Source organism: Rattus norvegicus, chromosome 10 (assembly GCF_036323735.1).
Source record: "Rattus norvegicus strain BN/NHsdMcwi chromosome 10, GRCr8, whole genome shotgun sequence".
Taxonomy (NCBI): Eukaryota; Metazoa; Chordata; class Mammalia; order Rodentia; family Muridae; genus Rattus; species Rattus norvegicus.
The window spans coordinates 54,951,080-54,977,748 of NC_086028.1; the positions used below are offsets into that span (position 1 = coordinate 54,951,080).

At 45.4% G+C, this 26,669-nt stretch overlaps 1 protein-coding gene across 3 annotated transcripts; it reads right to left on the reverse strand.

Moving 5' to 3' along the window:
* Positions 1–82: 82 nt before the first annotated feature.
* On the reverse strand, positions 83–26,100 carry Polr2a (RNA polymerase II subunit A). 3 transcript variants are annotated; one of them, NM_001427041.1, is made up of 29 exons: positions 25,601–26,100; positions 16,153–16,285; positions 15,718–15,854; positions 15,449–15,622; positions 15,031–15,312; positions 14,525–14,686; positions 14,180–14,400; positions 13,826–13,958; positions 13,051–13,175; positions 12,728–12,938; positions 12,012–12,221; positions 11,761–11,929; positions 11,522–11,616; positions 11,186–11,389; positions 10,603–10,825; positions 10,281–10,464; positions 9,741–9,912; positions 9,541–9,646; positions 8,893–9,098; positions 6,600–6,824; positions 6,234–6,480; positions 5,743–5,843; positions 3,563–3,667; positions 3,300–3,482; positions 2,903–3,106; positions 2,215–2,401; positions 1,990–2,103; positions 1,735–1,884; positions 83–1,649 (listed from the first exon to the last, which is right to left on the reverse strand). In NM_001427041.1, the coding sequence occupies exons 1-29, from the start codon at positions 25,691–25,693 to the stop codon at positions 493–495; spliced, it is 5,913 nt and encodes a 1,970-aa protein (NP_001413970.1). In that variant the 5' UTR covers positions 25,694–26,100; the 3' UTR covers positions 83–492. The 3 variants fall into 3 exon arrangements, with proteins under 3 accessions (NP_001413970.1, XP_038943240.1, XP_063125589.1); XM_039087312.2 differs by lacking the exon at positions 25,601–26,100 and adding an exon at positions 25,251–25,392 and having other exon boundaries at positions 89–1,649; XM_063269519.1 differs by lacking the exons at positions 12,728–12,938; positions 13,051–13,175 and having other exon boundaries at positions 89–1,649; positions 12,012–12,228; positions 13,833–13,958; positions 25,601–25,737.
* Positions 26,101–26,669: the final 569 nt, after the last annotated feature.

The following is a 26,669-nucleotide window of genomic DNA, read 5'->3' on the forward strand; positions in this document are numbered from 1 at the left end:
TCACCTGTTATTTTTTCTAGAAGGCTGAAGGAGCTTGGAAATTCTTGCCTCTCTGAGCCCCGATTAAGCAGCACACATAGACTCTTGGTCAAAATTAGTAAACTTTATTTCAATTTCAAAAAATAACAAAGGCAGCTTAAGCTTTGTTCTTCCAGATCAGATGTGACCCAAAGCAGGAACTAGCCTTCCAAAGTTAAAATACCTGTAATTCCAATCAAGTCACAGGCAAGCAAGACCTTCATGGTGGAGTCAGGCAGGGAGCTGGCAGGGCACCCAACCCTGCAGCTGGATCAGTGAGTCCGAGACAGCACAAGGGGTAGGAGCACAAGGCAAAAGGCCCATCAAAAATGGGGTCCAAAACTTCCAGAGGGTTTCATCATAAGGAGTTATGTACAAGGGACCCAGGCTAGGGTCACAGCCTGTGAGGGAAGTGACCCACAGGCCACGGAGGCTGTCTGACCCTAACCAGCTGCTGCTGTGTCCTGCTCACTCTCAGTTCTCCTCATCGCTGTCTTCTGGGCTGATGGCTGGACTGGTGAGGCTGTAGGTGGGGCTGGTGGGGGAGTAGCCAGGAGAAGTGGGAGAGTAGGTGGAGCCCTTGGGAGAGGTGGGTGAGTAGGTGGGACTGGTGGGCGAGTACTTGGGAGAAGTTGGGGAGTAGGTAGGACTAGTAGGGGAGTACTTGGGAGAGGTCGGGGTGTAGACTGGAGAGGTTGGTGAATATGTAGGAGAGGTTGGCGAGTATTTTGGGGTGGTGGGTGAGTAAGTGGGGCTGGTAGGAGAATACTTGGGAGAAGTGGGTGAATATTTGGGGCTTGTAGGTGAGTATTTGGGAGAAGTTGGGGTATACTCTGGTGAGCTAGGACTGTAGGAAGGACTAGTTGGGGTATACTTGGGGGAAGTAGGGCTGTAGCTTGGCGAGCTAGGGCTGTAGCTTGGTGAACTCGGTGTGTAGGTTGGAGACTGAGGTGTATACCGTGGGCTCGAGGGAGAGTAGCTGGGTGAGGTGGGAGAGTAACTGGGTGAGGTTGGGGAATAGCTTGGAGAGGTTGGGCTGTAGTTAGGGCTGGTAGGTGTATAGTTTGGACTAGTAGGTGAGTAGCTGGGTGAGGTTGGGCTGTAGCTGGGTGAGGTTGGGGTATAGTTGGGACTAGTTGGGGAATAGTTAGGGCTAGTGGGTGAGTAACTTGGGGAAGTTGGTGAGTAACTTGGAGAAGTTGGTGAGTAGCTTGGAGATGTCGGTGAGTAACTGGGGGAGGTGGGAGAATAGCTTGGAGAGGTTGGTGAGTAGCTGGGAGATGTTGGGGAATAGCTAGGAGATGTTGGTGAGTAGCTGGGAGAAGTTGGAGAATAGCTGGGTGATGTTGGGGAGTAGCTGGGAGAGGTTGGGGAGTAGCTGGGAGAGGTTGGTGAGTAGGATGGAGAGGTTGGTGAGTAGGATGGAGAGGTTGGGGAATAGCTAGGAGAGGTTGGGGAGTAGCTAGGTGAGGTAGGACTATAGTTGGGACTGGTTGGAGAATAAGACGGAGACGTTGGGGAGTAGGAAGGAGAAGTAGGGGAGTATGAGGGGCTCTGCGGTGTATAGCCCCCAGGGGAGCGCGGCTCATATGCTGGTGATGTTGGTGAGTAGCTGGGAGACATAGCACCACCTGTAGGAAAAGACAAAAAGGGAGATAGTGGTGGAGAACCCTGCATAGAAACAAGGAGGAAGGAGGAAATAGCACAACAGCTCACCTGGTGAGGGGATATATGGGCTTGAGGGTCCAGGGGAGCCTGGAGAGCCTGGTGTGGGAGACCATGCAGGCGAGTAACCTGGGCTGAAGCCACTGGCATCAGATGCAGCACTGGGAGAGAAGCCAGCTGCTCCTGGGGTCATCCCACTCCCTGAAGGAACAACAGATGGAATCAGCCGGAGCTCAAGCACATCGCTTTCCCCAGTCCCCAAACCCATGAAGTCCAATGCTTCTCCTCCTGGACTAGGCTACTCACCAACACTTGGGGACCAGGCACCATAGGCTGGAGTTGCACCCTGGTTCCAGGGTGTCATTGCAGGAGAGATTCCTCCCATCGGACTGGGTGCAGAGCCAAAGAACATGCCAGTAGCTGCAAAGAAGCCCAGAGTGAATTATGAGGAACAGCTCCCTTGTAGGTCTGCCCTTACGCATGCCCCACAGACCCAGCCAGTTCTAACACAGTTGAAGCCCTCAGACTCACGTCCAGCGGCCCCCAGTCCGGGGATATTGGTGGGGATTTCCATGCCGTATTTGCATTTCTCAGCATCAAGCAGGAGGTCAAAACAGCCAGTACCAGCTGGAGCGAGCTGGCCCAGCATAATATTCTCAGAGACTCCCTTCATGGGGTCACTCTCCCCATGTGCAGCTGCTTCCATAAGGACATCCACCTGACCAACCAGAAGAAACATCAATCCACACCCATAGCACTCAGAGTAGGCTGCTCATCACCACAGCCCAACCGTCAACAGTGGAGGACAGTGCCAATGGCCTGCACAGTCACTCTCGAGACAAGTTCCCTTCTTTCAACCTATTCAGAAGCCACCTTTACTGACCTGGGTATGGTTAATCCCAGCACTTGGGATGTAGAAACAGAAGGATCTTTCTGAGTTCCAGCTAGGACTACATAGTAAGACCCTGCCTCTCACACAACTGTTTTTTTTGTTGGTTCTTTTTTTTCGGAGCTGGGGACCGAACCCAGGGCCTTGCGCTTCCTAGGCAAGCGCTCTACCACTGAGCTAAATCCCCAACCCCCACAACTGTTATTAGTAGCTGGGCTTGTCCTGTACCAAAGCTTTCTGAAGACTAAGGATTACTAAGAGTTTAAGGCTAGGAAAGGCTACGTAGTTTAGTCCTATCTCTGAAAACCAGGGGGAAAAGGCTGTTATTACCGTTTCCTCAAAGGAGCATTTCATGAGTGGTCCAGTGTCCTGGCGGTTGACTCCATGACGAGTGATGGCCATCAAGTGGCCACGGCATGTCATTGTGTCACACAGAAGAGCCAAATGCCGATAATTGACGTAGGAACCATCAAAGGAGATGACATGGTACAGTTCTCGCTCCAGGGCCTTCCGCACAGCCTCAATGCCCAGTACCTGTCATAGAGTTGAAAGGAAGAGTCAAACCAAGTTAGCTCTGTTCATCTTCCTGATTCGGTCACTACCCAGATTGGCAGCGAGAATACCTGGGCAGTCCATTTCAAACTAAAATGGATCCAGACAGAAAGCCTAAGCATGGGGAGTTCCTAGAGAGACTTTTAGGTTGTAAGATCATGCTCTTTGGGCTCACCGTGAAGATCTCCACGATGTCATTGGACGTAGTGCGCACAGGGTCTACATCCTTCTCGCTCAGCACCCGCATCAGGCTCACACCATCTGTCTCCAAGATCCATTCTTGCAGGGCCTTGAACTCCCCATCTTCTGTGATGATGATCTTCTTCTTGTTGTCTGTCTGAGGTAAGTGCATGTATACCTAGAGAGACAAAGCAAGCTCCAGTCAGGCTGAGCGGGGGCCCAAGTAGGAGTTGGCTACAGAGTAGAACAGATGCTGACCTTGCTGATCTGCTCAATACCCTGCAGGGTCATATCTGTCAGCATGTTGGACTCAATGCACCGCAGGAAAACATCATCATCCATCTTATCCACCACCTCTTCCTCCTGCAACAAGAGTGAGGTCAGTAAGCCCAGCTGCTGTGATCTCTTCCCTGGTCCCTCCCCAAACTACAATCTACCAAGAAAGAATTGCTTCCTTGGCTTCACTAAGACTCTTAGCTTTTATGACACTTATATATATTTACTTTGTTTATGTGTATGACTGTGTACAACATGTGTGCCTGGTGCAGGGAATGGAACCTGGGTCTTCTCAAAGGACTAAAAGTTACTAATTAATTACTTAATCACTAAGCTGGGCAGTGGTGATACATAGCACTCGGGAGGCAGAGGCAGGCGGAGCTCTGTGAGTTGGGGATGGCCAGGGATACACAGAGAAACTCTGTCTTAAAAAACAAAGAACCGGGCTGGAGAGATGGCTCAGCGGTTGGGAGCACCCGACTGCTCTTCCAGAGGTCATGAGTTCAATTCCCAGCAACCACATGGTGGCTCACAACCATCTGTAAAGAGATCTGATGCCCTCTTCTGGTGTGTCTGAAGACAGCTACAGTGTACTTATATATAATAAATGAATAAATTAAAAAAAAAAAACAAAGAACCAAAAAAAAAGTATTTTTCAGTATTCTGAACTCCTGACCTGAGCTGCCTCTTCAGTCCCTAGACTCCTTTTTAAAAATTTGTTTTGAGGGGTTGGGGATTTAGCTCAGTGGTAGAGCGCTTGCCTAGCAAACGCAAGGCCCTGGGTTTGGTCCCCAGCTCTGAAAAAAAGAAAAGAAAAAAAAAATTGTTTTGAAAGAGAATCTCATGTAGCTGAGGATAAGCTGGTTTTCCTGTTCCCCCATCTCAAGCACTGGAATTAAAGGTGTACACACAACAGAAGAGGTACTACACCCTACAACCAAAACACATTTTCTACTTTAAAAAGTATTTTTAATTAAATTAATTGTGCTGGATTAAAAGTGACTTTTTTAAAAAGAGTTTTATTTGTGTATAGGTGTGTTGTCTCATGTATGACTGTACATGCAGACATGTGTGTGTAGTGCTCAAGAGAGGCCAGAAGAAGGTAATCAAGAGTCTCCCTGTAAACCAGTACCAGCGTACTGGGAATTACTGAGCTTGAGTCCACTGGAAAAGCAGCCACGGTTCTTAACGAGTGAGTCATCTCTGAAACCCTAGATGCACACTCATAAATATGGAATTTACAGTAAGAGCTAATCTCTCTTTCAACCACATAGGTTCCTGGGACTCACACTCTGGCCATAGGGTTGGCAGCACACCTTTTGCCTGAATAGCCCTTTTTGAGAGCCCACAGTGTCCACTTGTGCATAGTATAATCTATCAATCTGCTATTAATTTTTTAACCATTCTCTCTATAGTAGGTATTGTAAAGCACACCCATCCCCCCAGTAACTGGGAGGTGATGGCAGAAGAGCAGGAGTTTAAGACCAGAAATAGGAGTTAACATTGAGGAGCCCTGAAGTAGACGGAAAGATTTACTAAGAACGTTTGTTGCCCTTTCAGAGGATTTGGGTTTGGTTCCCAGCACCTATGTGGTGGCTCACAATCATTTTTAACTTCAGTGTCAGGTGATAAGCAGCTTCATCAGACATCCAAGGACACAATAGATCAATTCTGGTTGGCCTGGAACTCAACAGATCCAACTGCCTCTATCTGCTGAGTACTGCCAAACCAAACAACACCTAACACTCTTGTACTTACTCCAGCTAAGTATCAGGCCAACACTAGAACCTGACTGTTCTAATTAAGTGGACTTATTCTAACTGTTTTGACCCTCCCAGATGCTGAGATACAGGCCCGCCTGTTTATTGCTTCGAAGACTTTTTTACAATCAGGACTTTTCCTCTTTTACCTACCCGGCTACAACTCTCTCTAAAGTAATTCTTTCTATTCTCCCACCTTGACTTGAAATAGCTAAGATTAGAACCATCCAATTGCAGATGGCACACCCCTGTAATCACAGCACCACATCCGATTCTATTTTTTTTTTTTTTTTGGAGCTGGGGACCGAACCCAGAGCCTTTCGCTTTCTAGGCAAGTGCTCTACCACTGAGCTAAATCCCCAACCCCCCATTCTATTTTATTTCCCCTGGGTCTCCACTTACCTCCTGCATCTTGTTTTCATCACTGTTCATGATGCGGATACGAAGGACCAGCTTCTCTGCATTATCATCATTGAAGATACAATTCAAATCATCGCCAAAGCCTGGTGGAAACAGTAATGCCCATGAGAACGCACATTTAATAGACTATCTGTAACCTCAGCGTTGGGCATGAGGAGGCAGAGACAGATGGATGGATCCTAGAGACTCATTGGTCATCCAGCCCAGACAACACAGTGGGTTCCAGCAGCCAGAGTATCAAAAAGGAAGATACACCCAATGTCATCCTTTGGTCTCCAGACATGCAAGGCATGTATACACGAACACACCCAAACCAAACCTAAAACACATTGGGAAAGGGAAGGAAGTTATGTACAAAGAGGACCTGAAGGGTTTAAGGATCCTGAAAAAGACTTGTTGGAAAGCAGAGGCGTTTATAAGTGACTCTAAGGACTCCAGTAAGGTGACCATGTGGGCTGTCCAGTCAGCCTCACCTGCATTGATTTTTTCAGCAATCTGTTCCATGGTAAGCTTCCGGTCAGTCATGTGCTTTCGGTCCAGTTCCACACGCAGCAGCCAGGGGGATATTCGGGCTACATCAAAGTCAGGCATCTCATAGTACACATTCACCCACTCCTGATCTTCTGCCACCACTGTGCTCTGAGGGTTGGGGTCATAGTAGATGGCTGTGTTGGCAGTCACCTTCCTCAATGTTGTATGTTCCAAGCGGCAAAGAATGTCCTAGGAAGAGACAGGGACTCAGGACATGGTTGGGCTTTGACCTAGTGTCATACTCAGAGGTATCATCATCTCTTGACTCAACCTGTTCTTGCTAGACAGTCCATTATCCTGATGCTTACCTTGGCCCGCTCAGCGTCTCGGGCAGATTGGCCTAACAGGAAGACAGTGAGTGAAGGGGTCTTTGGCTTCTTAGAGATGTTGATGAGCTCCTTAAGCCGAGGTACACCCAGCGTCACATTCTTGGCAGATACACCAGCATAGTGGAAAGTGTTCAGGGTCATCTGAGTGGCAGGTTCTCCAAGAGACTGAGCAGCCAAAGCTCCCACCATTTCTCCAGGATGGGCCTAGGGGAAACTGGCATTAGACAAAGCCTGTCTTGCAAGTTGTTAGGATGAGCCTATCTGGTAATTATAAAGGGATTTGGGGAAGATGAGTGTAGCAAAAAGAAAGAACATTATTTCCTTTGCGAGGGCTTCAGTTTATAAACTATCATTCTGCATCACTTTGGGATATGCTGCACACCCAGAAAAGATACTATAATATGCTAAATCCATTTTTTTTTGTCTCTAAAGAACATTTTACTTTATTTGCATGGGTGTTTTTGCCTGTTTGTATGCTGTGCAGCATGTATATGCTGGTCAGAGGTCAGAAGAGGGTGTCAGATCCTGTGACTGGAGCTAGAATTCTTAAATTCAGGTCTTTTGGAAAAGCAGTCAGTGTTCTAAACCACAGAGCCCATGTCTACATTCTCCATGATATCTACATATGTTCATGAGTAGGCTCATGTATGTCATGGCACATATGTGGAGGTCAGAAGACAGCTCATAAAAGTTAGTGCTCTCCTTCCATCATGGGGGTTCTGAAGACAACTCAGGTTTATCAGGCTTGGTGGTTAGCACTTTCCATCTATTAAACTATCATACCTAAGCTGTGCTAAATTTATAGATCACATTGAGGAAGATTAGTCACATTTAACAACATTTGAGTTTTCCAATCCAAACCTAGTAACCAAAGAAGCCAATAAACAAAAGAATAAAACATGGGGGTTGTCTTTCCATTTAAGTTATTCTTTTAATGTTATTGTACTTTCTAATGTACTTCTGCTGTTTTTTGTTTGATTTTTTTTTTTTTTTTTTTTGGTTCTTTTTTTCGGAGCTGGGAACCGAACCCAGGGCCTTGGGCTTCCTAGGTAAGCGCTCTACCACTGAGCTAAATCCCCAACCCCTTGTTTGATTTTTCAAGATGGGGTTTCTCTGTGAAGACCAAGCTAGCACTGAACTCAGAGATCCACCTGCCTCTGCCTCCCAAGTTCTGGGATTAAAGGTCTGCACCACCACTGCCCCTAATACACTTAAAAAAAAAAAGATTTATTTATTTAATGTATGTGAGTACACTGTCCCTCTCTTCAGACACACCAGAAGAGGGCATCGTATCCCATTACAGATGGTTGTAAGCCACCATATGATTTCTGGGAATTGAACTCAGGACCTGTGGAAGAGCAGTCAGTGCTTTTAACCTCTGAGCCATCTCTCCAGTCCTCCCCCCTCCTGCAATGCACTTTTAATTAACATGTAACACTAGATTCATCTCAGATTCAGAATATGCAAAAAAATTATATTTTTCTTTCATATTTTATTATTTAAAATATTTTAGAAGATTTATTTAGGGCTGGAGAGATGGCTCAGTGGTTAAGAGCAATGACTGCTCTTCCGGAGGTCCTGAGTTCAATTCCCAGCAACCATATGGTGGCTCACAACCATCTGTGATGGGATATGGTGCCCTCTTCTGGTGTGTCTGAAGACAGCAACAGTGTACTCATATCCATAAAATAAATAAATCTTAAAAAAAAAAAATTTATTTAATGTGTACAAATCTTGGCCTGCATGTATTTATGTGCATAATATACATGGGGCTGGTTCACGTAGGGCTATGTCAGAAGAGGGAAATGGATCCTTGGATTCACAGTGAAACAGGTTCCAGCACCTACACTCTCTTTTCTACTTCTTTTATTCCCTACTTTTACTTGAACTAGACATACAGGAGACATTCTAGGAAAATAAGACTCCAATTTCATACCCCAGTCCCAGCACTCACTTCCTCATTACACACCGCACTACCATCACTTTGCATCAACATGTTTGTTTCACACAGGACAGGCAACCCCTCATTTTTAATGCTGCTATGATACAGTGCCAGTGCTATACATAGCAGCCCTGTCCTGAGTCTGGTCTGGAGACAGCAAAGCAGGCACTACTAGTGGTTACGTCTCAAACCTGGGAAAAAGGCTGCAGTGTCTAATTAACATACCAAGAAATGTGAAGAGAAACAGGCTATTCCTAGTAACCAAAGAAGCCAATAAACAAAAGAATTAAAAAAAAAAAAATCAATGGTAAGGAGAAGTGTAACACTTACAATGGCTTGGTTGAACTTGGACTCTATCTCCCCGAGCAGCCAGTCAAAGGCCTCTCCACTGAGCCGAAACTCCTCAGCCATTCGGCGAGAGCAAAGTGTGGATCTTAGGTGGATGTTGAAGAGCAAAGTGGCATTCTCCTGTGCCTGCCGACTTAGTGGGTCATCTCCATTCACAATTACCAACTTCTTGCTCAATTCTTTGACTCCTGGGGCCCATGGAGGGGAAAAGAGATTGTGAGACTAAGCCATAGCGGAGTCTAATCCTCCAGTCTAGTCCAGAGACAGCAAAGCGGGCACTACTTACAAAGGCTGAGGTTCCTATTTAACATATCAAAGCAGACCTGGCCTCCAGGTTCTCTCTCTCAGCATCCCTTAGTCCCTACTGGTTACCCTTTCAGTGGAGGCTCTTCTCTATATAATCTGGTCATTTTGGTTACCACCCCTTTGGTACTGTTGGCCTCTTGTCTGCTGAACCTGGTTCCTTCCCCTCTCCCTTCTCCTCACATGGCTCAGGGTATGACCAGTGGACTTGCCCAAATGTCCCTGCCTCTGGCTATGCTCTCCCTCTATCTACAATAAACATTCTCCTCCATCAAACCTAGGTGGTCATGTTTTCTTTTTATTTCTCCCCCCACCCCATTTGCTTACCCTCTACCACTTTGATGGGGTGCAGGTCAGAGGGAAGGCGAGGGTTGATATGGAAGATTTTCTGTGCATTCCAGATCATCCGCAGAAGGTTACAAGGGAGGACCACCTGAGGGAAGAGGGATTAAATGTGAGGACTATCCATTAGGATGACAGTTCAACAGCAGGACCCCCCCAGTCTAGCACTTCCTATTTCTATGTACCTTGCTGTCACCAGTTGGGAAGATGACCCTGAGCACTTCCCGATCTTCCCGCATCCGTTCAAATTCCCGTTCTAGCTCATTCTGTATGTGGGCATTGCTCAGCACATCCTTTACCAGATCCTCCTGAAGAGTCCGCCGCAGGGCCCTCTCATTGGTATAATCAAAACGGAACCTGGGGATGACAAGGGGTGAAATCAGGGGACAAATGGGCTCTGTGCTTTTACCCCCCTAAGGCATACTGTGAGGTTCCCAAATGTGAACAGACCACTAGGAACAGGGACAGCTAATGGGACCCTAGGCTTTCTATACTTTTTCCCATTCCTCTATACTTTTTTACTACCACAGGAACAAATAGGGACAGATTTCAATCTGCCTCTACATTCACTCTTTTCCCAGGCAGCAACTATTTCAAATGGGTGGAGAAATGTTGGTGCTAAAAGTAAAGCCTGCTGCAAAATGCCTGAGGTCACCTTTCCAAAGGGAATACTGTATAATTCAGGCAAGGCACTAAGACCAGGGTGTATTTTCCTGCTTTCTTACTTCTTCTCAAAAGCTTTATTAGAAGGCTTAAGTGTAGCCAGATTCTGGAACTCAACGCTCTCGCCTGCTAGGCCGTCCTCTCCATAGCGTAGCTGTACCACCTGGTTGATGGAGTTCCTCACAGTTGCATCATATTTCACCATCACCGACTCCATGGATTTTATCAGCCTTCGCTGAATATACCCTGGGAAAGGGAGTTAATTGAAAGATCTGAGGCAAGAGCACAACAAAGCTCAAAGATGCAGAGACCAAAATTCACCTCAGGGAACCTTTAGACCAGAATCCCTGCTCCCATCTCACAAGAGCTCAGAAAAGGCCTCACCAGTCTCAGCAGTCTTAACAGCTGTGTCAATGAGACCTTCTCGTCCTCCCATGGCATGGAAGAAGAACTCAGTGGGAGTGAGGCCAGCCAAGTAGGAGTTTTCTACAAAGCCTCGGCTCTCGGGACCATAATCATCCTTGATAAAGTGAGGAAGAGTCCGATGCTTAAATCCAAATGGGATCCGCTTGCCCTCCACGTTCTGCTGCCCGACAACGGCAATGACCTAACAGGAAAAAGGCTGCATATCATTTCCGCTTGCATTCAAAGTATGGATTTATGATAGAAATAGTAGTGCATGCCCAAAACCTAAAGTTGGAAAGAGGAGGCAGAAAGATACTAAGTTCATATGCCACCTGAGCTACACAGCAAAACCATGTTTTTTTAAAAAAGAAAAACAAACAAAACAAGGCCTTTTGCATGTGAGTGGATCAATGTTGGAATCTTCAAGCCCTAACATTGCAGTGGCAGTGGTGAGAAAATCCCAACTATTTTTCCCATCTTTCCTCACACCAAAACATATTCACACCATCCTTCTTCCAGACTTTGGAGCAGGCCACCTATCTGGAAAAATGAAGCTTCTTACCTGGGAGATGTTGATCTTGGACCCTTTAGCTCCAGACACCACCATAGACTTGAAGTTGTTATATTCAGAGAGGGATTTCTGTGCAGAGGAGCCAGTTTTGTCTCGAGCATCATTGAGAATGCGATTCACTTGATTCTCAAATGTCTGGCGCAATGTGTTTCCTGGGGTGGGTTCTAGCTCATTGTTATGAGCCTTCTCAATGACCTGGAGACAGAGTTTCCATTGACACATTTGTGTCGCTACTCCCCCTTTCTCTCTAACCCTTCTATCTATTTTGCTCTTGCAGAGTTAAGTTCAAATCCCTAAGAAGCTCTTCTCTACCCAGCCTTCCCTCACCTCTATTACATCCTGTTTAGCTTTCTTAATAGTGTTCTGAATGTCCTGGTAAGTCTTGGAATCTGCAATGGAGTCCCCAATGCCAATGGTATGACCTAGGGAGAAAGAAAAATAACATTAGCAACAATCATTTTTTGACTCCTAGGCAATTTTGGACGACAGTTTGAACAAATAAAGGATAAATAGTAAGTGAGGAAAAGAAGATTCAGATATGATTTAGAATCGCTGGCTATACTAACCCTCGATGAGAAGCCAGTTGTTAATGACAGTCTGAATGTTGGAGTAGAAGAGGCGGGTAACGTCATGACCCATCTCTAAGTAGGAGATGTGGACCAGAGAGCCTGCTGATGTGCCCAGAGACTTCTTACAAAGGATGCCCATGATAAGCTCCCCATTCTCCACCACCACCTGTGGACAAACACTCACTCAGATTTTTGTTCTCATTCCCATGTCCCAATCCTGTACATATATACCCAGAAGCCAAGCTTACTTTGGTGTCCCCAGGAGAGATGTGCTTGTAAGGGCCACTATCTTCATCATCAGGATGGGTGCTGTGAGTACGGATACAATTGATGTGACCAGGTATGATGAGGGAGAAGATTTGCTTGCCTGTCCACAGGGGCCGGGGCTTGAGGATGGCTGGCTGTGGGACCTTCCCATCCCACGTGGACAGGAACATTAAGAGGTTCATCACTTCACCCTGAGAGGTAAACAGCAAGAAAAGAAAGTAAAGGGGCAGGAAGATCAAAGATTGAGTTTCATTATCTCAGGAATATTTGGAAGGCTGCCCTGCCTATCAAGATTTTGGAAGCAGGGGTTGGGGATTTAGCTCAGTGGTAGAGCGCTTGCCTAGCAAGCACAAGGCCCTGGGTTCGGTCCCCAGCTCCGAGAAAAAAAAAAAAAAAAAAAAAGAACCAAGATTTTGGAAGCAAAAGGATGTCTGAAGTGTCTTTCAAATTTTAGTTAAACACAAAATATTGTAATAGTAAGATCTTATTTTTCTCTTAATTAGAAAATAAAAAAAAAGCGATACAATAATTTAAAAAGAACACACTTTCTCTTCTTTATTTTACAGAATCATAAATTAAAGAAAAATTAAAAATTAAGAAAAAAATTAAGGAGCTACACTGTAGCTCTCCTTCCCTGGCACTTTTACACTCAGACCCTTTTGCCCACCCAAGACCAGCTTCCATTTGGATCACACACCCGCTCCAGGAAGACATCTCTCTTAGTGAATTTGCGGACCGCTGTGAGTGTGTCTTGCACAATACCCATGACAGGTCGATTGCTCTGGGGAGTGACAATCATTCGAGGTACCATGGCCAACTCTTGGATCTCTGCCCGTGTCTCCAGAGACTGAGGCAGGTGCAAATTCATCTCATCTCCATCAAAGTCTGCATTGTATGGAGTTGTCACACTGTAGCCAAACAGAGCAAGAAGTCAGAGCTGGGACTAGTCTTCAGTGATATAAAATGAAATTGCTTGGCCTGTTCCCATCTCAGCCTGATTCCCTCAGGTAGAGAACTAACCTAAGATTCAAGCGAAATGTAGACCAGGGGAGGATGCGGACCCGATGCCCCATCATGGACATTTTGTGCAAAGTTGGCTGACGATTGAAGATAACAATGTCCCCATCACACATGTGCCGTTCCACCTAGAAAGGTGAGGTACAGAGAAGGGCTCAGCGCAGGAGGCACACTAAGAATGAGATGACATGGGGGTTGGGGATTTAGCTCAGTGGTAGAGCGCTTGCCTAGGAAGCGCAAGGCCCTGGGTTCGGTCCCCAGCTCCGAAAAAAAGAACCAAAAAAAAAAAGAATGAGATGACAGTGGGCCCAGTCTCTTGTAGACTGGAGAGGATACTGCGATGCCTTTTCCCTGCTATTTCACCTTCAAACATCCTCTTTGCATGGCCCTGGTCCAACATAAGGTTACTAAGAATAATAAAATGTAACCAGACATCCATGAAGCTCTCTCTCCTGCCAAATACATGTTGACATGAGCTGCTGTAACCTCACTTTGACATCAGAGGCTGGCAGCACAACTGGTTCAGCAGAACCCTTTAAAACAAAAGGCACCCGCTATCATAGTGGCACACACCAGCACAAAGAAACTAAGGTAGAGGAACATGAATTTGAAGTCCACTATTTCTAGGCTAACTTGGGATATATGATGAAAATGTGTCTCAGACAAAACCCACAACACTGACTGCCACCTCCCCTAAAATAACCAACCACTCAACAAGCTTACAATTAGGCCAGCCCTTACTCTACAGGAGGAAGAATGGTCATGGCCTATTACATGCCTTATAGCCAGTCTGTAGGTGAAGGTCACTGGGCTTAGGATGGAACCGTAAGTCAATTCGATCACCGTTGTCTCGGATGATGTACTTGGCTCCTGGATACTGGCTGTTTCCCCTGCGTACTAATTCCTGAAGTCTAGGAAGGAAAGAAGTATGAAGTGAGCAAAATACTCTCCAAAAAACACCCATTCCCACCTTTATCCCAAAGCCCAGGTGGATGCCAAACTTATAAACTTTAGTGTCTTCCTGCTTCATTCCAAGCCGTCTCTTCCAGATGAGAAAGGGACAGGTTGGAGAACATGGGCCCCATCTCTCTACCGTGGCCACTATGGACAAGGTTTATGGACTAAAGCACACCTGTCAATGTTGAAAGGTGTGACAATCTCTGCAAAGGTCATGTTGGCAGCAATGGAGCGGGGCACACCAACTTGGTCAATGGATAGGTTAGGGTCAGGGGTGATGACAGTGCGGGCTGAGAAGTCCACTCGCTTGCCCATTAGATTCCCTCGAACCCGTCCTTCCTTGCCCTTCAACCGTTGCTTCAGGGACTTGAGGGGACGGCCAGACTTCTGCATGGCCTATAAGAAAACATAGGAAGGGGCACCCAGGTAGTCAGCACTGGGATTTCCTCCACAGTTCTGCTGCCTCATGCTGGCCCCCACCCTGGCTCCAATCCATAAGGGCAGGAGTGTGCAGACGCACACGGGGTAAGCCGGGCAGTTCGTTGTCCACCATGGTGGCCACATGGAACTGGAGAAGTTTCACATCTTCTGCGATGACATGGGCAGCTGCACCATTCTGTTCGTTCCGCCGCAGCTGATTGTTGATCTTCACAATGTCAGCCAGTTTGTGAGTCAGATCATCCTGCAGTAAAAAGTCAGCATCATCACAGGCAGGCCACCACCGCATGAGTGTGCCAAGCATCCAGTCAAACTTCCTTCACTCTACCCTGGAAAACCATGTTACGTGTATCTTTAAAGGTTACACAACTATCGGGGTTGGGGATTTAGCAAGCGCAAGGTCCTGGGTTCGGTCCCCAGCTCCGAAAAAAAAAAAAAAAGTTACACAACTATCAAGTGGCAAAATATCTTCAAACTCAGACCAGTCCACCTGACCCTTACACATGCTACATCTAAGTATATCTAAAACATCCTCTAATTGCATGCTCCTTCCCCAGATACCTAGTAAGGATTCATAGAGCAGCTTACCTGGTTTCGAGCAGAACCTTGCATCACCACAGCAGGTCGCACAGAGAGAGGAGGCACAGGCAACACCGTGACAATCATCCACTCAGGCCGGGCATAGCGAGGCTCCATGCCCAGCACAAAACACTCCTCATCTGAGATGCGTTTGAAGATTTCATGCACTCGTTCTGGACTCAGCAAGATCTTCTTCTCCTGAGAGTCCTCATTAACATGTTTCCATTCAGCATACAACTCCAGGCCAGAGCGCCGGATCCGGGGCTGATAACGCCCACAGCCACCATGGCCCTTCCAAGGAGAGAAGAACCATTAGAACCTAGCACAGGGCTATTCCTACCACACCAGGCAATATACTTCACAGTTCTGTGTGATTTCACCAAATTTTTCTACAGCCACTTTCCCAGTTTTAGCAAGTCCCTGTCACCTTTTCTTTGGTCAGATCCTCATCCCCCTCAGGCTGCTCCACACCAAACTTGTTGTCCATCTCCTCTCCACCTTCACAGATGTTTTTGCCCTTGCAAAGGTCATAGACATGTGTAAGCCGTTTCTTGGGCTGCCCCTTAGATTTGGCCAGGATGTCCTTAATCTTCGGGTTGTTCTGGGGGAAAAAGAGCAGGGTCAATTGGAGCTGTTCCCTCGCCCTGCCCTAGCTAGCAACCACCCTCCCAGACTAGGGACCAATGCCCTACTCACAGAATCTACAAGAAGTTTGGAGCAAAAGAAGCAGACACAGCGCAAAACCTTCATTGTCTTCACCAGGAAGCCCACATGAAACACAGGCTTGGCCAGTTCAATGTGGCCAAAGTGGCCAGGACACTCGGTCATGTTTCCTACGATGGAAAAACATACCAGACATTTTCTTCAAAGTCTCCACTGACTCTAAAGACTTGGGTTCTTTGTTTCTGAAACAGGGTTTCTGTGTAGTTAGGTCTGGCTGTCATGGAACTTTCTCTGTAACCAGGCTGGCTTAGAACTCCGAAATTTGACTCCCTTTACCTCCAAGTGCTAGGATCAAAGGCATAAACCACCACCGCTAGGTAAGAGACCAGGTTTTTAGGTATTCATCCATTCCTGACATTAAAGACCCACAACTATGTCCTTAGGGATTCCTCTAACCCCAGTACTTACCTGCACATGTTTGACAACGGCCAGTCCGCTCAATCACCCCCTGTCGTGGATCCATTAGTCCCCCAAGTTTGGGGCGACCACCCTCTGTTGTCTCTGGGTATTTGATACCACCCTCTGTCACAGACATCCGCTTCTGCAGAAAAAAGCCAGTACCAACTAAGTAGGATCCCTAGTGTGCAGAGCCGAAGAGTTCTGTAATATGGCCTAAGAAAAACCCAAACTACTTGTTTAACCAGGTATGAAATGGGAATGTTAGTACAGTTAAACCTCTGGAATACTAGACTCAAGTAACACATCCCAAAAGCATGTTCCAGGCAGCCACTCTGTGCGCATGAGGAGTAGAGGGTGAGTTGGCATGTATTCCAACAGAATATGAGCCTTGTTGGCTCTATTCCTATTGTTAGTGTTTTGAGACAAGTGTTGCTATGTAGTTCGTGATGGCCTCAAACTCAAAATCCTCCTGCTGCTTTCTTTCAAAAGCTAAGGTTACACAAGCACCACTTTGCCTCTAGCTAGTACTGGAATCCCAAATATCTCTCTGGGTTAAATTCTATGTCACTATGACATCAGTAAGATTTAACATAAAAAAAGAGATGAAAAGAGTTGAGTTCAGTGTCAAAACCAAAATATTGTTCTTTTTTCTTCTCCTAAGCTGAAATCAGGCCAATGACTATCAGAGTCCCTGGAGAATCTCTGTTCCTGCAATAAGCCTGAGAGCCGGTGTGTTGTAAGACTTGTCTACCAACTCAACTTCAGTTCCTGAAAAGGAGCAGGCACTGGGGACTTAAGTCTCATCTCTTAACCCCTATCTTTACCACTTACTTCTTAGGGCCTAAATTGTCTGAACACTTTCATAGCCAGGTGAAACTTTATTGTAAGCAAGGACACAGGCTGGCAGAGCAGAAAGTCCCAGAGCTGAAGTCCCAAGAAAGACAGAAGCAGGACTCAATGGGCCAATTCAGAGAAGAGAACTAGAGGAGCGCCGAAGAGAAGTCTTTCTTTCTGTTCGGTTGAATAGATAGGGGAGGAGGATGTAGACCTGGGGTCAAACCCAGGGTCTCAAGCATGCTAAGGTGGCCAAGGCCATCTTTAGTATTTTCTCATACAACAAAAGGCAGACTTTCAAGTTAGTCCAGCTTTGGTTTACCAGCTTCTAGAGGTATAAAGCTCAAAGTTAATAAAGCTTCTTCACTGAGTGTTAAACTCTTGAGATATGGACAAAATTTGTTCCTCTAATCCTAACCACTGACCTCCTAGGAATGAATCCTTACTCTTAAGATACTAGAAACTTGATGTGGAATGAAGTTATTTACCCAAGCCTTCAGTCTTAAGTAGTCAACAGAAATGAAACCCAACAGTCTCTAGTACTAAACATAGGCTCATCCAACTCTCCTAGACTATAGCAGAAACAATGATTCTTTTTTTTTTGAGACAGAATCCCACTAAGTAGCCCGGCTCCCCCTAAACTTAGAGATCTGCCACCCTCTGCCTCCAGAGTACTGGGATAATGCATCGCCATGACCAGCTCACTCATTTATTATTATTATTTTTTCACTCACTCATTCATTCATTTTTTTTTTCTTTTTTTCCCCCCGGAGCTGGGGACCGAACCCAGGGCCTTGCGCTTGCTAGGCAAGCGCTCTACCACTGAGCCAAATCCCCAACTCCACTCATTTATTTTTAAGACATCATCTAGTGCAGTCTAGGCTGGCCTTGGACTCCCTATGTAACCTATGACCTCAGACAAGTTGAGGACCCTGGATCCCACTCACATGCCTGTCAGTAGATGGGGAGTTCTCAACAGCTGTTTGTTAACACTAAAATACACTGTTTGAGACCTGGCACTAAGGAAGGTACTAGAAACTCTAAGAAAACAAAGTTTCTCCAGTGTCAAACCAGCAACCCTTTAACAGGGATCTGACCAGCTACTCTTTGGCAGAAACCAAAAGTCTGAAGATACAGGCTGAAGAGGTTGTAAAAACCCAAAACTGGTTGCATGTAGTAGCACATACCATTAGTTCCAGCACTCAGGAGGCGAAGGCAGAGGCAGAGGCAGAGGCAGGCAGAACTTTCTGAGTTCCGTGTCAGTTAGAGCTTCATGGCTAGTCTGTGTCTCAACAAAACAATACCTGCCTCAACACCACACAAATAGGTAAATAAATTCAATCAAGATGATAGGACTCAGGAGACAGGCCTGGGGTGGGACTAAATTACTAGGCTGGACCCTCACCAGCTTCTCTATGTCCCATGCTACATGAAGAGAATTTTGCTCACTATGAAATGCAAAAACAGGGGTTGGGGATTTAGCTCAGTGGTAGAGCGCTTGCCTAGGAAGCGCAAGGCCCTGGGTTCGGTCCCCAGCTCCGAGAGAAAAAAAAAAAAAAAGAGATACATGAAATGCAAAAACACAGAAACAGACATGAATCTGGCCACTGGTATACACAGTACATAGGAGCCTAAGGAAGCACACTAAAAAACCCCACCTCGGGCTGGAGAGATGGCTCAGCGGTTAAGAGCACCCGACTGCTCTTCCTGAGGTCATGAGTTCAATTCCCAGCAACCACATGGTGGCTCACAACCATCTGTAAAGAGATCTGATGCCCTCTTCTGGTGTATCTGAAGACAGCTACAGTGTACTTATATATAATAAATGAATAAATAAAAAAAAAAAAAAAACAAAAAAAACAAAAAAAACCCACCTCTCTCTGCTTAGTCAGTACTCAACAAGCTTCACCTTTTTTTTTTTTTTTTTTTTTTGGTTCTTTTTTTTTCGGAGTTGGGGATCGAACCCAGGGCCTTGCGCTTCCTAGGCAAGCGCTCTACCACTGAGCTAAATCCCCAACCCCAAGCTTCACCCTTTTAATTGACTAATTTTACTTCCAAGCATCCTGAGACTAGTCCAGAGGCTCTCCTTGCAGCAAGCATGAATGCATAAATGGAAGGACTATTCCACCAAAGATTTAACAAATGATAGTTTGGGATTATTCACTACTTTAACCTTTAAACGTGTGTGTGTGTGTGTGTGTGTGTGTGTGTGTGTGTGTGTGTGTGTGTGTGTGTGTGTGTGTGTGTTTTACAGGTTGGCTTTTCTTTTGTGTGTTACCCCAGGTCAAGGGGAAAAACACGAAACACAAATAATAAAAACAAACAAACAAACCAACCAGCCAGCCTGCTCTACACCCTCATTAATACCTCATTCTCTTTCATCTGCCTATATCAAACCACAAGGTCCTGGTCCTTATAGCCTAGACCTCCAACTCACTTTATAGCTTCATTTGCTACATTCTCTCCCTACATATTTATACTTCTACCACAGCAAGTTACCTCAAAATTCCTCTCTCTGGTCTTACCCTGCTACACACACACTGAATAAACTCATTCATTTTTAAGACTCAGCTCAGATGTCCTTTCCAATCAATTCCTCTTTTCAATTGCTTTTGGTTGTTTTTTCCCCTCTTTGAGGGACTATTGTCCATCTCAGGAGCAAAGGCAAGGTGGCCAGAGTGTGAAGTGTCTGGTCACAATGTCTGCAATCAGGAAGAAGTGCCCGATGCAGAAATCTTGGCTTGCTCTGTTAGCCTTATCTCTAGTCTTACTCATACTGGCAAGGTTCTGCTAAGCACAACTTTAACTATTTGCTTATATCTGTATTCCCACTTGACTATAATCCTTGAGGCATAGACCAGTGTGTGTGTGTCTATGTATATATATATGATATATGTGTATAATTAACACACACACACACATTCTCCATCCTTTTCAATGGCTAGCATACACACTAGCATATGGTTAAATATCCTGGCGATTGTAGGAAACCAGACCCTTATTAGATGGTAACTCATTTTAAGATAAAGATAATCTCATTCATTAGTGTAACTCATACTACCTACCTCAGAGAGTACATGAATGACTGAGGAAATTGTTTAGTGGTTGTTTAGCATGTGTAAGGGTTTTTGCCAGGTCCTCCCCACCCCCAGAGAGAGAGAAAGACAGACAGACACACACACCACAATACTAACTTTCCTAGCTCCCCACCCCAACTCAATCATTTCCTGTAACAGCATTTTTAAGGAACTATCAGTGTAGACCAGGACAGCCTTGGACTTACAAGCACTGCCAACCACATCTAGCGAACTTTTTAAAAAATGTATTTTCATGTGTTTGAGTGTTCTACTTGCATGCATACTGCATGTGTGTCTGTTACCAGAGAAGGCCAGAAAAGGGCACTAGACTCCCTGGAACTCGGAGTTAGGCAGTAGGTGCTGGTTGTTAAACTAAAGTCCAGTAGCCAGCGCTCTTAACCACTGTGTCATCTCTTTAGCCCCATGGCAACATACATTTTTTTTTTCGGAGCTGGGGATCGAACCCAGGGCCTTGAGCTTGCTAGGCAAGCGCTCTACCGCTGAGCTAAATCCCCAACCCCCATACATTCTTTTTAAATCTAATTTTATGTTATGAGTATGCGTGTCCTGTGTGTGGGTATATGTCTATGAGTATAGGTGTCCTCGGAGTCAGAGACATCACATCTCCTTGGAGCTAGTGTTACAGGTAATAGGAGTCACTAATGTGGGTTCTGAGAATAAACTCAGGCCCTCAAGGCCAGTATATGCTCTTAACCACTGAGTCTAGTCCTAGCAGCAGACATTTTGCCAATTCAAAGAGCCCTCTGTAACTCAATTTCTACTCTAAGATTTGAGAAACATTTCACAGAAAGCCCCTTATTACCCATCTTCCTATCCAAACTAAAGTCATGTAAATCCCTCAAAAACAGGCTCTCTCACAGAACCCAGAGCTCACCAATGTGGCTATACTAACTAGCCAGCAAACCCCAGAGACCCTGCTGTCTACTTCCTCACTGCTGGGATTATGGGAGCACACCTCTACACCTGTTTTTTTACATGGCTACAAGGAACCGAAACTCTGGTCTTAATGCTTGCACAGCTGGTTCTTTACCAGCTGAGCCATCCCCCAGCTGTTAAGTGCTGTATTTTTTAAAAAGGGTTATAAAAGGCAGGCACAATGGCCCATGCTTGTTATTCTAGACTCAGGCAAAAAGAGCCCAAGTTTGAGGCAAGCCTGGGTTATGCAATGTGTTCTAAATCAGCCAGGACTATATAGTGAGATCAAGTCTCAACCTCCCCCCCAAAACAAAACAAAACAAAACCCACCTCATTCTACATATTGTTAAGTAACCTTTTCTCTGATCTGTTCATAACACCTTCAAAAAAAGATCCATCCATTAAGGAAGAAAACCCAAACTTAAAAATATTTGTCTTGGGGTTGGGGATTTAGCTCAGTGGTAGAGCGCTTGCCTAGGAAGCTCAAGGCCCTGGGTTCAGTCCCCAGCTCCGAAAAAAAGAACCAAAAAAAAAAAAAAAAAAAGTCTTAGCAACCAGTAGCCATTTGAAAATAAATTAACACTTAAGCCGAAGACTATTTTAATTCACTAAAATAAGGCCAGGTATGGTGACATGTGCCTATCACTTCAGGAGGAGGAATGAGAATGTAAGACCAGCCTGGGCCTACATGGACATCTTGTTTAAATAAATAATGAAATAATAATAGTTTTATTTTCCCCCAAATAACTGAAATTTCTTACTTAAAACTGTTAGGTACTGTCCAACTCCTCAATTCTTGGCTAACAGCTCCCTTATTTCATGCTCCAAATCTACTAGCCCCGAGCACTTGCTAAAATGGCAGCTTCATGATCCAGGTACAGTGACATTTGCCTCTAACCCCAGAACTCAGATCTAAACATGTCTCAAAAACAAAACAAAACAGCCAGAGAGCCAACTCAGTGCTTACACTGATCACAGTGCTGTGTGTGGTGGTAAACTCCTTTAATCTCAGCACTCAGGAGGCAGAGGCAGGTAAATCTCTGAAGTTCTTGAGTGAAAGGGTAATCTGATCTACAAAGCAAGTTCCAGGATAGCCAGGGAGACACACACACACACACACACACACACACACACACACACACACGCAAAAACAAACTAAACCAAATCAAACCCCCCAGAAGCAAACAACAACAAAGCACCCACATATTGCTCTTGTAGATAATTGGAGGTGGTTCTCAACACTTGTGTCTGGTGGCTTACAACCGCCTGTAACACTCAAGCTCCAGATGTCCAACACCTCTTCAGACTCCCCCACAAACACATGGTTGGCACATGCATGCACACACACACACACACACACACACACACACACACACACACACACGCGCGCGCGCGCGCATACACACACTAAATCTTTTATCTAATTTTTTGTAAACAACTTGAATACAGCACCAAGGGATGATATGCCCCTGATCTCTGTGAGAACCTCCACCTCACACATACTTAAATAAAACTACAAAAAAACCCAAACCAAACCAAAACAATTCAGCTTTACAAACATATGATGTCATTCAAAGGGAACTAGCGCTATCTAATGTTGAAATTGAACCATGTGCAACTAGAGTACAGAGAACCTATGCTTCTTTTCAAAGTACAGAATACCCTGCGCTCCTATGACTTTGCTACATTGCTTCAAAAGTGACAGCAGTTTGGGAAGATTGGATTTAGACTATGGAACAGCCCTGTTCTATTCTAAAGATAGGGCCTAAGTTATTCAACAAGGGTTCCTATCAGTTAATATTTAGGTGACTTAGGATTGTCATTTTCAAATCATGTTAAAACTTATTTACCCAACTAATTTTAATTACATGCCAGTAAGTACCAGGAACTACTTGGAATGCTGAGTAGCAGCATTCTATAAATAAGAGAAAGTCAAGAAATTAATCCTCCAACAGTGGCAGGCTACTGAAGTAAAACAAAAGGTAGGGTTACAGAATGAAGGATGCTATTTAAATGGTCAGAGGAGACATCTAAATACAGAACACTGACATGAAGAACAGGCAATACGGTTTGGGCAATATTATTCTAAGCAGCTGAGACTGATTAAATAGCCTCTGAAGCAAGAATAAACTTGCAGTGTTAAAAGGTAAGCAGGTCAGTGTTGCAAAAGGAAAGCAAGAAGAGTTAGAGAGATAGCAGAATGGTTAAAGCATTTGTTACTCTTGCAGAGGACCTAGGTTTGATTCCCAGCACCTACATGGTGGCTCACTACACTAATAACTCCAGTTTCAGGGGATCCAATGCCCTCTTTTGACTCTCAGGCATTGGGCACACATATGGTGTACATGCATGCTGGCAAAAACACAATATTGATAAGATAAGTAAATCCTGTAGTAAAGGTAAAAGTAAAGGCTGGCCCGGGAGTGGTGGAAACTCTTGGTAGGCAGATCTCTGTGACTTTGAGGGTAGTCTAGTCCAAAGCATGTTCCAGGACTATACAGGGAAACCATCTCAATTTAAAAAATAAAAAATTCTTGGTATAGTGTTGGGTCAAGAGATGCATATATTAAAGACTGAATGACCTCCAAAAAACTTAACAATTTATTCTATCAATAATGCATGACGACGCCCATTTTCTCATCTTTGCTATCAGATTAAGAAACATTTTACTTGTTTCTAGGAAACCTTTTTGTAAAGTTGAGGACTGAAGGGAGAACCTTAGTGCCCCTCACTGAGCCATTCCCCAACCCTTAGGAAGCCAACTGATGGATACTTGCCCCACTGCTGTCAACTCACACTCACATCCCTTACTCAGTTTTCTATACCACACAATTCCTTTTCTTTGTTTGTTGTTTTAGACAGAATCTCACTATGTAACCTGGGCTGGCCTGGAACTCAGAGATTCCCTCTCTTCTAGAGTGCTGGAATTAAAGGTGTGCACCACCATACATGGCCCTAATTCCTTTTTGTGTATTCTGTTCTTTGCCTACATTGTATGTCTGCGCACCAAGTGCATATAGTGTCCAGAGGGGTTAGAACATGTCAGATCCCCTAGAACTGGAGTTACAAATGGTTGTGAGCTGTCACTGGGTTTTGGAAATTGAACCTGGGATCTCTACAAGAGAAAAATGTGCTCTTAATTGCTGAGCCCTATAAATCTTTTTTTTTAATTTGTGAAAGGAAAACAAACAAACAAACAAACAAACAAAAAAATAAAATCTAGCCAAGCCAGGTGTGGTGGTACATGCTTATGCTCTCAGAACTCAGAAAGGTAAGGTAGAAGAATCACCATTTCCAGGGCAGCCTGAACTGAACAGGAAGATTGTTTCAAAATACCAAGAGCTTCAAATACATGTAGCCAAGTGGTCAGAGCACTTGCCTAGCATGCATACACACACACACACGAGGCTGACTTTCAGTTCCAGCAAAAACTGAAAAATTCAGCCTGGTCTATGAGCTTCAGGACAGCCAGAACCATAGAGACCCATTTCAAAAACAAAACAAAAACAAACAAAAACCAACAAGCAAAACCCTGAAAAATCAAACCTTGTCCATCACAGTACAAATTGTCTCCCAATTTACGTATTTTAGCTGTTAATAGAGCCTTTGATAGAGAAGTGGCTCTTGTCTGCCTTACTCTTTCAGTACAATGCTTAGCTTATTGTAGGTCACCAGAAAATTTACCTTTATTCATTAATGTTTGTCCTGTTTTCAGTTCCACTCTATTTTCTCCTGTCCAGAAGTCCAAGTCTCCAGAAGCTTTCCCTATTCTCACCCACTTGACATCAGCTCTTTACAGAGCTACTGTACATGCATGTGTATAAAAACTGCCATGCTTATAACTACCCAGTGGTTTCCTACTGAAAATAGAAACCCTGACTCTTTACAATGTCCTGTGCTTTTTCAGGGTACTCTCCTCACCCACTAACCCCTTTCCCAACATTGGCTTTTCAGTCTCAGAATATAAGTTTATTTCTCTCTCAGTTCCATTAACATTTGTTTCCTCCACCTAAAAAAGAAAGCATGTATCCCCGGAATCTATGGCTTCAATGACTGTTATACTCTTCATTACTTGGGTAATGTCACCTCCCCAGGCATGTTTTCTAAACCTGACACCATTCAATTTCAGAGACTTTATACAGCATTACCTCGTTTTGCTTTTATTTTCTCGTTTTGCTTTAATTTAGGAACTTAACTGAATTTATTTTTGCTCATTCTTTTTGTTTTTGTGCTGTCTTCTCTGCTATTTTTACCACATACAGTGTTTTAGAAGGTCGAGTTCTTGTTATATTGTGCAGCTGTGTTCCCGGTGCCCGATTGTCACATAACACGGTGCTCAATATTTGTAAAAGGAGAAGAACTTGAGAATCCATTTACTGTACAAATTTCAACTCTTGTCTCGTTGAACCGTAGCGATGCTCAAGTACGAAATCATCTTCTCTGCCCAGCCAAACACTCATCACAGACATATAACATCACGCTGGTCTAGGTCTTGACATAATTAACTTTGGGAAGCTGAAGGCTGGACCCCGCACAACATCAGCGTCACTGACCCATCCTCCCAGAGGATCAGCCAGAGGCATCGGAGAGAGAAGGGCGGAGCAGCTTACCAACTCATCCGGACTCAGGACGCCGAACTGCACTCTCTTGATGGTGCGCAGCGGGCATGCGCTGTCCCCGGAGGGAGGGCCACCCCCGTGCATGGCGAGGCAGACGCGCTGCGCAGGCGCAAATCTCGCTACAAAAAGCCTGCGCCACCGCCGCCTAAGTGCTCAGAACCCGTCCGGGCGGCCTCCAGGAAAGACCTCCCAGAATAAGAAGAGAAAGGCCGGAGGAGGGAAAGGTGGGGGAGGGGAGGAAGGAGGAAGGCGGAGAAACGAAAAGGGCCGAAAGAAAGCCTTCTTTCCCTTTCCGGAGATTCGTCGACTCCCAAAAAGGAAACAAAAGAAGGGAGGAAAGGAAGAGGTTGTGGGAGGGAGGAAGAAGAAAAGGGGTAACGAATAAATAAGTAACCGGGATCCTGAACGGCAGAGGTTACGGCAGTTTGTCTCTCCCCCTTCCGGGAGCCACCTTCTTCTCCAACCGTCCCGGTCGCGCTCTCGGCGCTTCTGAGGAGAGAACTGGCTGAATGACGCCCTTTATAGATTCGCCCTTGTGTCCCGCCCCTTCCTTTCCCGCCCTCCCTTGCGCTACGGGGCCGCCCGCACCGGCCTACATGGAGCGCGCGCGCCAGAGATGTTGACGCCAGGGCTCCGGCTCCCTGGTTGGGTGTTCTTTCTGACGCGACAGGAGGAGGAGAATGTTTCTGAGCCTGCCGCCCCCCTCGCCGACTTCCCGTACACTCAAGCTGACGGATTACAGAATGGAGGATAAAGTTAAGCCATCTTTACTCAGCTTTGGCGTCCATGCTCATTTTCAGCTAAAGTCTCTCATTAATTTCCCCCCCCAACCCGGAAAATGGTTTGTTCTACGCATCGGTAAAGAAGGCGGGGCCTGTCGGGTTCTCCGGAGCTTGTTCCGGGGGAGGGTTGGAGGGAGGGGCCGCACGGCCCTCGCTCATGAATATTCAGGATCCTCTGAATATGCATAAGCAGACAAGATGGCGCGTCCAATCAATTGGAAGTAGCCGATATTTGTGGAGAGGCCTCCCAGGGTGATGGGGCACCGCCAGTCCTCTAA